At 41.2% G+C, this 12233-nt stretch overlaps 1 protein-coding gene across 1 annotated transcript; it reads right to left on the reverse strand.

The window, feature by feature from the left end:
• Positions 1 to 4707: 4707 nt before the first annotated feature.
• Positions 4708 to 8102, reverse strand: LOC131898663 (zinc finger and SCAN domain containing protein 4C-like). The gene is made up of 4 exons (XM_059249914.1): positions 7773 to 8102; positions 6399 to 6558; positions 5949 to 6311; positions 4708 to 4805 (listed from the first exon to the last, which is right to left on the reverse strand). Exons 1-4 carry the CDS (start codon positions 8100 to 8102, stop codon positions 4708 to 4710), a joined length of 951 nt encoding a protein of 316 aa, XP_059105897.1.
• Between the last annotated feature and the right edge of the window lie 4131 nt (positions 8103 to 12233).

Consider the following 12233-nt stretch of genomic DNA (forward strand, 5'->3'; position numbering starts at 1 on the left):
CAATTTAAAACAAAGCTTAAAAGAGTATAAATGTAGAATTAAACTGTGAAATGAGAACTTGTGTATAAGAGCAAGAAACTCAAATAGTAGTGAATAGTGGTCTACAACGGTAATTCCAGCACTTGAAAAGCAGAGGATGTATAATTCCCTGAGTTCCTGGCCATCCAGGGCTACACAATGAAACCAAGTTTCTAATAACAAAAATATGACCAAACAAACAAATTTAAACGAACATCCTAAAACCCTAAGAAGTGATTTGTACAATAATGTCTGGAATTGTGTATATGGGGTATTTTAAAATTTTCACTACATTGGCCATTTCTGTCACTGACTGAGAATTATGAAAATCTAGACCCTGAAAAATGATCCAATATAATTACCTCTATATAAAGCTTTCCCAGATTCAAAAATTTGAAATGATGCATCAGGAATCCTGAAGGCATTTCTTATGGGTGTGTCACTGCTGCATGTGCATGGGAAATCCAGATTTCAACATCACAAACCTTACTCTATCATTCTGCCAACTCAGCTGTGTAGACACAGTGCCTTAATGACGTGTACTAGCATATTTGGAAAGACATGTAAATTCTTTGATCCCCAGTTTCTGCATCCCATGAATTGGGATCACACGTTAGTGTCTCAAGCCATATTTTAAGTGTGTGCTGAGGTTCCACCTCAGACCTCATGATTACATTGTAAGCACCTCCCTGACTCCCTGACTGAGTCATCTCTAAGACCAGGGTATCTCCTCTAAAGCCTTAAGTTCCCAAATATTAATTTCCTAGTCTCTCTGTCACCATGTAAATAAATTACATTTAAGTGTGTCCCTCAAACCAGCAAAAGGTTTATTTTGCTATATTTATGCTAATTTAGGGCACTTGGTATTCTCCCTGGTAAGGGTTTTGTTGGGGACAGTACTTTCTCATGAATATAAAAAACTACAACACCTTCTCAGTACTGCTTCTCAAAATGACTGTCTTCCTGAGTTAGTCATCTCTCAACCCAGGAACTCACCTTGAGAGGAGGCTCTAACCCTCATCAAAGAGACACTCCGTGAACCTCCCAGGGATCCTGCCACTTGATTCCCATGTCTCTTTCAAGGCAAATCTGTCCTTATAATTTATTGTTTTGGGGAAAAAACTCCAAGACCAGTTGAGAAATCACCTGCTGCTTGCTCTGCTTTTCTGGCTACAACCATGAGGGAAACATCTCCCAGGATCTTTGCAGCCCCTGCTTTGCCCAATTATTTGGGAGAAAGTTGAGCTGTGTGCCTGAAGAGTTAGAGATTTCTTCTCCAGACTGGTTTGGAATGAGCTCTGCATTGTCTAATTCAAGGTCATTTGCTGGTGACTCTGGCTTAAAGGCTTTTTGAACAGTGAAGCCATTCTGGTAAGGATCCTCAGAAAGAGTGAACCATGACAATTCCATATCTGCCTTGTGACTTAAGGCTCTGTTTCAACAATTTGTGGATGTATAAAAGCTATGAATTAAAAAGAGAAGAGACACATGATTAAAGTAAAAAAATAACTAAAAATTAACCATTATGGTTGGTTTCATTGTTACCTGACAGATGCATAAATAACAGCAGCAAAAACAAGCAAGGAAACAAAACAGGGGAAATTAACCTTTCCAGAAGATTCAGTCACAGATGAAATTCTAACTCAGGCCCAGCTCTGTGTCTCACATGCAATGCTTGAGGCTTCTCTGGAAGGAGATCACATCCTAAGCAAGCTTTGCAAGTCATTGTAGTGAAAGGGGACAGTACCATACTTACAGAGCATCAAGACTGACTTCATCTCCCAGGAATTCTGATCCTGTGCTCTCATATAGTGTTCATTCTAAACCTGTCAGAAGTTCCTGATTTCCATAGATTTGATGCCAAGTGCTGCAATGAACAGGTGAAAACCTCTGGCAGTGGAATTTGACAGAAGGCAGTTCCCAGGAGGTGTCTGCAGCCCTACATAGAAAAGACAGGCTGGACCAGGCTCAGCAGTGTATGCAGAGAGAGGTGACTGTTTCATTTTGGGAAAACATGATGTTTGATAGACATGACTTGAACACTCTAGTCTAGGGAGAAAATAAAACTATGTGGTCAAAATAAATATATTTTTATTCCTTCATCTTTTTCTTTCCTTTTCTATTTTTTTAATGTTTGCTTGTTTTTGCATAAAGATGTCTTGTAAGCCAGTCTGTATACAAACTCACTAAGTGTATACAAACTCACTGTTGGTGGGAATGCAAACTGGTACAGCCACTGTGGAAATCAGTATGGCAGTTTCTCAGAAAATTGGGAATCAATCTTCCTCAAGACCCAGCTATAACACTCTTGGGCATATACCCAAGGAATGCTCAATCATACTACAAAGACACATGCTCAACTATGTTCATAGAAGCATTATTTGTAATAACCAGAACCTTGAAACAACCAAGATGCCCTTTAACTCAAGAATTGATAAATAAAACATGGTACTTATACACAATGGAGTACTAGTCAGCAGAGAAAAACAATGACATCATGAGGTTTACAGGCAAATGGATGAAACTAGAAAATACCATCCAGACTCAGGAAGACAAACATGTTATGTACTCACTCATAAGTGGATACTAGAGGTAAAGCAAAGGATAACCAGACTGCAACTCACAGCTCCAGTGAGGCTAGCTAGTAAAGAGGACTCTAGAAAAGACAGAGTTTGCCCAGCGACAGAGAAATGGATGAGATCTACATGAGCAAACCGGGGGTTGGGGGGGGGGTAATAGAGGGCAAATGTTGGGGAAAATAGAACTTAGGGGAGCGGGAGGTCTTAGTTGGATCAGGAAAGAGAATGGGAGAACAAGGAAAGAGATACCACCTTAAATGAAGGCACCATGGGAATAGGAAGAAATAGAGTCCTAGAAGGTCCCCAGGAAGCCACAAAGATGACTCCTCTATAGACTACTGGCAATGGTTGAGAGGGTGCCTGAGCTGACCTACTCTTGTGATCAGATGGCCGAACACTCTGTCATGAGAGAACCCTCATCAAGTAACTGAGGGAAGCAGATGCAGAGATTCATAGCTGATCCCCAGGAGGAGCTCCAGGAGCCCAGTCGATGAGAGAGAGGAAGGATAATATGAGCAAGAAATACCAAGACCATGATTAGAAAAAGTACAGAGACTACTAGCCAAACTAGTGGAAACACATAAACGGTGATCCAATAGCAGAGGAGTCCTGATGCCACTGGACTAGGTCCTCTGGATAAGTGAGACAGTTGATTAGCTTGAACTGTTTAGGGGGCACCCAGGCAGTGAGACTGGGACCTGTCCTTAGTGCATGAGCCAGCTTTTTGGAAACTAGTGCCTGTGATGAGACACTTTGCTCAGCCTTGGTGCACGGAGGAAGGTATTAGACCTGCCTCAACTGAATGTACCAGGCTCTGCTGACTCCCCTGGGGAGACCTTGCCTTGGAGGAGGTGAGAATGGGAGTGGGTTGGGGGGAATTCTGGAGGGTGGGGGGAGGGAAGATAGGGAATCTGTGGTTGATATATTGTGGTGATATTGTGTTCCCCAATATATCATACAGCCTAATAAATTTATCTGGGGTCAGAAAACAGAACAGCCCCTAGACAGACATAGAGGACAGAAAATGATGGCACTCACACCTTTAATCCTAGCCTTCTGGAGGCAGAGATCCATCCGGATCTCTGTGAGTTCAAAGCCACAGTGGAAATAGCCAGGCATGGTGACTCACACCTATAATCCCAGGAAGTAATGGCAGAAAGCAGAAAGGTATATAAGGCATGAAAACCAGGAACTGGGCTGGTTAAGCTTTTAGGCTTTTGAGCAACAGTTCAACTGAGATTCATTCTGGATGAGGACTCAGAGCTTCCAGTCTGAGGAAACAGGATCAGCTGAGGAACTGGCAAGGTGAAGTGGCTGTGGCTTGTTCTGTTTCTCTGATCTTCCACCCTTCACCCCAATACCTTGCTCCAGGTTTATTTTCATTAATAAGACCTGTTAAGATTCATGCTACAATATGTAAAATAAATAGAAAATCTCTTAATAAAAAGAAAAGAATCAAAACGTCAATGTGAAAATGCATAGATTCTGTTGGAATTGATGTCAGCTGATGAAATTCTGGATTTCAATAATGGAAACCTTTTGTTTTCCTACTCTAAGGCTGAACAAGGGACATCAGGGGAAAGTCTTATATCATCCTTTACATTTCTACATGATGCTGGAAACTCTTCTCAACTTTCTCAAGAAAATCAACAACACAAAGGTGCCAACAAGTCAATCACCCTGTGCATGCTGGCTTAGGCTAAGCACAGAGTTCCTGTTTCTCAAAATAGCTATTATTCTCTTTTCCTTTCTTGACTACAGTTTTTGGAATTCTCTCATGGAAAACATCTGCATCTTGTAATCTATTTATCATCCTGTCAGACCAACTTCCATATATGCAACTTTCTATGTGTCCTGTGGATAGAGCAATGAAGACTATAGTCTTAATGAAATAAGTATGGAGGCTTCTCTGAACCACTGCAATTGACTGAATATTTTTATACTACTTTGGAACCCTGCCCACTCATGTGGGGGTACATTCTTGAACTGTAAGCAGTAAGCACTTATGGGATGAGAGATGGCTGAAAGAGTGATACACTTACCATGCAAGCCTAAAACTTGAGTTTGACACCTTAACAGGGTAGAAAACAGAGGGAATGACAGGGCACTGTCATGAACCTCTGTACTGATGAGAGCTGGAGACCAGAGAATGTTTGGAATCTGCAGTATCAGATGTACTAGTGTACAAAGCTCCTAATAAGAAGGACCCTGTTTTAAAGAAGGCAAAAGTGAAGAACTGACAACTAAGTCCTCTGTTGTCTCCTCATGCTGTGGAACTGAGGCAAAAAATAAAACAAACAGGAAAAGTTCACAAAATCACAAACACACACCACACAAAATATACATAAGAGGCAATTGTATTACAGTTCCATTGATTTATTTAATATATAGCAGGCACAAATTATAAGTTACCTTAAGGCCTTAGAAAAATGTTAGTGAACAATGGTCACCCCTTCTTTACCATACATGGCACTGGAATGTGACACTGGACAGAGGGAACAATCCAGAACTTACATGTCACATCTTCAATGGACACTTGCTGTCTGGAAACGACATGCTTCTTCATGTGCACATGAGACACTGAGGCTGTAGCTCTGCAAGTTCAGTCTGACCTATGGCAACCCCTCCGGTGACGATGGAATTTTTGGTGAACGACGGAAGCTACGGTTACACACAGAGCCGGTGCAAGGCTTCTCTCCTGTGTGAATCCTCTCATGAGTCTGCAGTTTGGTTTGACTGCTGAAAGACCTCCCACATGTACTATATTGGAAAGGCTTATTTTGCCTATGTATGACCTCATGTACTCTCAGACCTGAGAGTACATGAGCAAGTATGGAAGGCTTTATGGTCATTATCCCCCATTACTCCTGGACAATATTTGATAACCATTCCTTTGTATATAGTCTTGTATTAGGTTAGAACTTTCTTATTTAGACAAAAAGGGGGAGATGTAGTGGGTAGCCATTCCAGCTTTGATCTGGAAGTTCCAACCCCCATTGAGACTTCGGCAACTGTCACGCCTACAAGGCGGGGCCAAGAGAGGTTCCTGGGGACCCGAGATCTGGATAAGCGGGTGGGTGCTCGGTTCTGGGACCCTGGATGGTGGAGGTGGACCAAGCAGAGCTCCAGAGAACACCGCTGGACTGTGATACACCTTCCCCAGACCCCACGACCTACCTATCCCTTAATTTGTAAGTTATGCCATTAAATAAATCTCCTTTTAACTATGTGGAGTGTCCTTAGTATTTACACCAATACACCTGGGACAGAAAAATGACCTCTTCTTCTTGTGTGTTTTCTGGTGGGCTGAAAGTCTACAGGGATATTTGAAGATTCTTTCACATTCCTCACATTTGTATGTCTTTGGGTCTCTGTGGAGTCTATCTTGGTGACTCTCAAAAGTGGAGTTTGCATCATGAATCTGGAAGTCTTCAGTCTGCTCTAGCCTGGAGATGATCTCTGATTGTACCTCCATAGGGCCATCTTCAGGAGGAGTTTCCTTCTGAGATTCTTCCTGGTACCTGGAGGTGACTTGACTTGTTCTGCTGTAATTATGAGGGTTTTTATAAGAAACCCTTCTATCTTCAGGCTCTGGAAATTGTTCTCTTTGGATAATGATAAGGGAGTCAATCTGATTTCCAGGACTACTGTTACCACCATTTACATCCCTAGTGCTCCAGGGATTGTTTTGGCCATCTTCATTGTCTTCATGTCCTGTGGAAATAAGACACTTGATGAAACTGTGCCCAAGAAGGGATCCCTACACAATATACCTCCTCTGTGCAGCTTCCTGACACTCACCTGTTTTTAATAACATGTCTTGGGAGACTGGAAAGGGTGTCCTTGCATTCTCTTGTGTTGAACTTCTTGATGATTGCTGCTCTTTCAGAAGGTTGATAGCTTCTTTTAAGGACATGGTCTCAGAAAAGAGGGCTTTCTGCCCCTGCATGGCGATGTGAACCTGTAAACAAAGCCAAATGACAATTGCCAATGAATCTGTGGATGACAGAAATCCTGCCAACTGATTGTATGGCATTACTGGAATATTGATTAGGTCATTTGTCTATTTCTCATCTCTGATGATGTTATTCTGTCATTCACAAGTTATGTTCTCTAAAGTCCCTATTCGCAATGTATTTGCAAGTGTTGAGTCACAGTTCCCAGGGAAAAGGTAAAGTTATATTTCTGCAATGCATGGCCACAACATTTTCTTGGTTCCACCAATGGTCATTACATTTGTGGAAAGATGAGGTTGGTCCAAACTGAAATATAAGGACTTTTACCCTTCAAGAATGGCTTCTCATTATTCTAAGGATTGTCCCCTTTCCACCTGCCAAGTTATGGAACCTATAACAAAATTGCTGTCTTAGTGAAATACAGCAAGGTTTGATAGGTCTAATCAGGAAGAGATTTGTACAATGACATTAGAAATGTGTTTATGGGGTGTTTAAAAAATGTCACCACATTGGCCATTTCTGTCAGTGACTAAGCATTATGCAAACCTAGATGTTTAAAGAAGATCCAATGTAATTACGTCTATGTTTAGTTTGGGGTTTTCAAAATTTGCATTGCATCACCATTATTCATCAAGGTATATCCTATGGTTATGTCAGTGTTAAATATGTATGTGATAGCTATAGTTTAACATCAGAAATAATATTCTAGCATCCTGAAACTTAGGTATCATAGACAGTTGTTCTTAATGATTTGTAGTAGATAATTTGGAGAACTATTAATTGAATTAAATCTCCAATTTCTGCCCCCCCAGGTCCCGGGATCACAGGCTACTTTTGAGAATCAGAATTTTAAATGTATGCTGAGATTGCAACTCAGTACTCCTGATTAGGATGTAACCAGCACCCTAAATGAGCCAACTTCAAAGCCAAGGTATCTTTTCTAAACTGATTAAGGCTTTGCTTAGATGTCTTATCCCAATGTCTCTGTCATCATTTAAATAATTTAATTAAAATTACATCCATCCAACAATCCATGGGCTCTTCTCTGTTTTATTCATAGTAATATAGAACATTAGGTAGTCTCTTTTTGAAACATGTTGGTGGTGGGGCAGTGATACAGTCTTACCAATTAAAAAGCAAAAACAACTTTCTACTTTTCCTCAAATAAAAATGATTGTCTTAATTGCTGACTTAACTATCTCTCAGCCAAGGTACTCACCATGACAGGAGGCTTCAAGTACTCATCAGTCAGACCCTCCATAAATCTCCCCATGTTTCTGTCACTTGATTCCCATTTCTCTTTAAAGGCAAACTTGTCCTTGAATTTACCAGTGATGAGAAATTCCTTCAAGACAAGTTGAGAAATCATCTGCTCCTTGCTCTGCTTTTCTGGCTGCAACCAGGAGTTAAACGTCTCCCAGAGTGCTTGCAGCTCCTGCTTTGCACAGGAGACACTGTCATTTTGGGGAAAGTTGAGCTGAGCAATTGGCGAGTTAGAGATACCTTCTTCCCACTGCACAGGAGAAACCTGGGTTGGAATAAACTCCATGTAGTCTAATAAAGGGTCATTTTCTAGTAACTGGGGCTTAAAGGGATCTCTGAGGTGTGAAGCCATTCTGTTGAGAGACCTCAAAAAATTCAACTTTGTCAATCATGTATCTGTCTTGTGACTTGAAGAACTGTTTAAGTAATTATGGACGTGTTAATTCTATAAGTGAAAAAGAGAAAAGACATGTAATTAAGTCAAAGATTAACTAAGAGTCTTGAAACAGGTATTATCATTATTTCTTAAGAATATATATTTCATTGTATGCCCACACAAATTCTTCTAGTGACCACAACAAAGAGGAGATGTGAGTGTAACAGCACTTGACTCAGGAAGGAGATAAATTCCTTTGTTGAGGAGGGCAACACCTGCAATAAGAAAACAGCAAGGTATGCAGTAGCACAAGTTTTTCACCCTGGTAAAATGCAGAGTTATTGTTGCTGAACCAGAAATTTTAAGTTTCACCCTTGTCTCCCATTCTAAATGCCCCAGAGCAACACTTTAATATAAAATGATAAAAGTCAATGACCGGCAAACTTCAATTCCCAAGATACTAAAGAATGTTGATAAAAAGAAGCACATGTCTATTCTTGAGTAGCCCTCAGAATTTTAAATGCAACAGTCTTGATCAGAAAGAATGTCCTAGCCAGGGAGCGCTGGCACATGCCTTTAATACCATTACTTAGGAGGATGAGGCAGACGGATCTCTGTGAGGCAGGCAGATATCTGAAAAGCAGGCAGATCTCTGTGAGTTCAAGGCTAACCTGGTCTACATAGTGATTTCCAGGATAGCCAGTATGTCTCATGAAAAAAAACCTGTTTCAAAAAAACCAAAGAAAATGAAATAATTAAAAATAAAAATAAAGGTTTTCAGAAAAGCCGCATTATGACTTTAAAATATATTCCAATAATTGTGATGCAGAATATCCAACAACCCACAAGTGAAAACACACACACACACACACACACACACACACACACACACACACACACACACTTACATACTCAAGGCAACAAAGAAGGGTAATGTTTCTATTCTCCAAACTTAACTCTTTCTTGGATAAATCTCAAGGATGATTCCAGGAAGCAGGGGAAGGTAGAATGTGTTTACAGTCCTCTGCTCTGCTTAATCTGAAGTTCTTTTCAAGTTGACTTCCTTTTATAGTGCCTGGCTTGCATAAATCAATCTGTGAAGTTAATTGAAATGAGAATGAGATTGCATTAGACCTTCTGTGCCTGGGTGTGGCAGCCAATACTTTCTTCCTATTACTCTTGCAGTAGAGCAGGAGGGTCTCCAGGCCCAGCACAGCCTAGTAACCTAGGAAGACCAAGGTCAGCCTGCCCTATGGGAAGATGGTGCCTAATTAGAACAGCCAAAACAAGTAAGCAAACAAAACAGGGGAAATCCAGTTTTCCCTCTGGTTGAATCAGAGATGGAATCCGACCTCAGCCCCAGCTCTGCATCACTATGCAATGCTTGAGGCTTTCATAGAAGGAGAACACATCCTAAGCAAGAATTGTCAGTCACTGTAGTGAAAGGGGACAATACCACACTGAAAGGGAATATCAAGATTGGCAATTTAGTCCCATGACTGCTGACATATGTCTCATTCTAAACTCGTTAAAATTTTCTGATATCCCAAAAGTTTGGGAACCCAAATGCTGCAGTGAACAAGGTAAAACCCTTGGCAGTGGAATTACACATGCACACGCACACGCACATGCACACGCACAGAGAGAGAGAGAGAGAGATGCCCAGGAGGTGTCTGAAGCACAGCCTAGAAAAGACAGGCTTTTTTGGGTTCATCACTATGGGTAAAGCAAAGATGTATCACTATTGAAATATATGATATTTGATAGATAAGATGTGAGGAGTATAGTCTGGGGAAGAATTAAAATGTATATTCCAAATGAGAAGGTTTTTGTTGTCTTTCTTTCCATCCCTTTTTTTTAAATTTTTAAAATTAAAAAGATCCAGGACAGGCATGAAAACTATACAGCAAACTGTCTGGAGAGAGAGAGAGAGAGGCGGGGGGGGGGGGGGCGGTGAGAGAGAGAGAGTGAAAGAGAGAGAGAGAGAGAGATTCTTCCATCTCTGTTTTCTGTTGGTGATGTTTGCATCTCTGGTTCCCATCTGCTTACCTAGATTTTACATTTCCCGAAATCCCACACTTTCTATTTGCTTTATTGCTTCTTTTTGAGCTGTCTTATGGATATCATTGAAATGTTTGTTTTTTTTCCCTTGGATTTCTTGACATTCATTAAGGGATTTATTGATTTCCTCTGGGTAGGCCAAGGTGGCCTTGAACACACTTTGTAGCAGAGAATGGTTCAACATCTGATCCCCCTGCTCACACTTCCCAGGTGCAGAGATGGCAGGAGTGCTTCATGCCATCAGGATATCTCATTGCTATCAGCTGAGTTCTGTCCTCTGGTGTTCAGATGTACAGGACTTAACCACCGGCTTTAGGCTATGTTTTATTTGGAAACATAAGGAACATTATGATTCTTATCCAAAATCTGTAATCACCAAAGGGCTAGAATCTTGAAAGATTATAAAGAATTAAATATCCCCCAAACCATAATCTATGAAACTTTACTTTTGAAAGCTTGAAGCCTAAATTACCCAACTTACAAAGTCTCACAAGGAAAGAAAGACTAGAGAACACACCACCATAAGAAGAGGGTTTGAAGGCAAATACTGGGTGAGAAATCAGCCACAAGGACCCCAACAATAATAACTTCAATGTGAAAATGTATAAATTATGTTGGAACTTATGTCAGCTGAATAAATTCTGGATTTAACAATTGAAGCCTCCTGGTTTCCTACTCGAAGGCTGAACCAGGGACATCAGGGGAAAGTCATAATTCATCCTCAACATTTCGACATGACACTGGAACTCAGCTCAGCTTCCTCCATGAAATCAACCACATAAAGGTGCCATCAACTCAGTGACTCTATGCATGCTGGGTTCAACTATGCACAGAGTCCCAGTTTCTCAATATAGCTATTATCCACTTTTCCTTTCTTGGCTACAGTTTTTAGAGTTTATTCATGGAAAAAAACTCTGCATTTTGTAATCTATTTATCCTTCTGTCTGGCCATCTTCCATATAACCAACTCTACTCCCTATATTCTAGGTGTCATGTGGATAGAGATATGAAAAATATGGTGTTACAACATTGGAATAAGTATGGCAGTCTCATCTGAACCATTGTGATTGACTGGTAGAAAAAGTCAGAGGAGATGTCTGAAAGAGTGATGCACTTACCATGCAAGCCTAAGACATGAGTCTGACATCTTCACAGTGTAGAAAAAAATTAGAAGGAATGGCAGGGTGCTGACATGAACCCCTCTTACATGGAGAGCAGAAGACCAGAGAATGTTTGCAATCTGTAGTACCAGATATACTGAGGTACAAAGCTCCTGATAAGAAGGACCCTGTTCAAACAAGGCAAAAATAAAGAAATGAAAACTAAGTCCTCTGGTGAACTCTCATGCTGTGTAACTGAGGCAAAAAAACAGACAAATACTCACAATCACAAACACTCCACACAAAATATACATAAGAGACAATTTTATTTAGGGAACTGGCTTCAGATTCCATACCTTTTTTTTTCTTCAGAGCTGAGAACCTAACCCAGAGCCTTGTGCTTGCTAGGCAAGTGCTCTACCACTGAGCTATATCCCCACCCTCTATCTGTGATGGGAAGACATGCAGAAATAACCAGCCACACTGGTGGAGACCCATAAACAGTGGACTAGTGGCTGTGGAGCCCCCATGGGACTGGACTAGGCCCTCTGGATAAGAGAGACAGTTGTTTAGCCTCAACTTTTAGGGTACAATTGGGCTGGGGAGATTGGGATCCATCCCTGGTGCATGGGCAGGCTTTTGGGAGCACAGTGCCTGCTGTGTGGCACCTTGTGTAGCCTTGGTGCAGCAGGGAGTGGCTTGGAACTGCCTAGGCTCTGTGTGACTGTCTCTACTGACTCCCCATGAGAGACCTTGATTTGGAGGATGTGGGGATGGAGGGTGTCTTGGTGGGGAGGACTGGGGGATAGGAGGAGGGAGGAGGTGGTATCTGTGGGTGGTATCTAGGATGAGCAGAAAATTTCTTTAAAATAATAAAAAA

The sequence above is a fragment of the Peromyscus eremicus genome, chromosome 1 (genome assembly GCF_949786415.1).
Source record: "Peromyscus eremicus chromosome 1, PerEre_H2_v1, whole genome shotgun sequence".
NCBI classification, from domain to species: domain Eukaryota; kingdom Metazoa; phylum Chordata; class Mammalia; order Rodentia; family Cricetidae; genus Peromyscus; species Peromyscus eremicus.

Bases quoted from the DNA above. Each gene is read 5' to 3' on its own strand.
- LOC131898663 (XM_059249914.1), bottom strand. From the start codon at position 8,102: ATGGAGTTTATTCCAACCCAGGTTTCTCCTGTGCAGTGGGAAGAAGGT. The intron at 6,559-7,772 runs GTGAGTACCTTG...CTTTGTTTACAG, and splicing joins ACTTGAAGCCTCCTGTCATG to GTTCACATCGCCATGCAGGG. The intron at 6,312-6,398 runs GTGAGTGTCAGG...TTATTTCCACAG, and splicing joins AGACATGTTATTAAAAACAG to GACATGAAGACAATGAAGAT.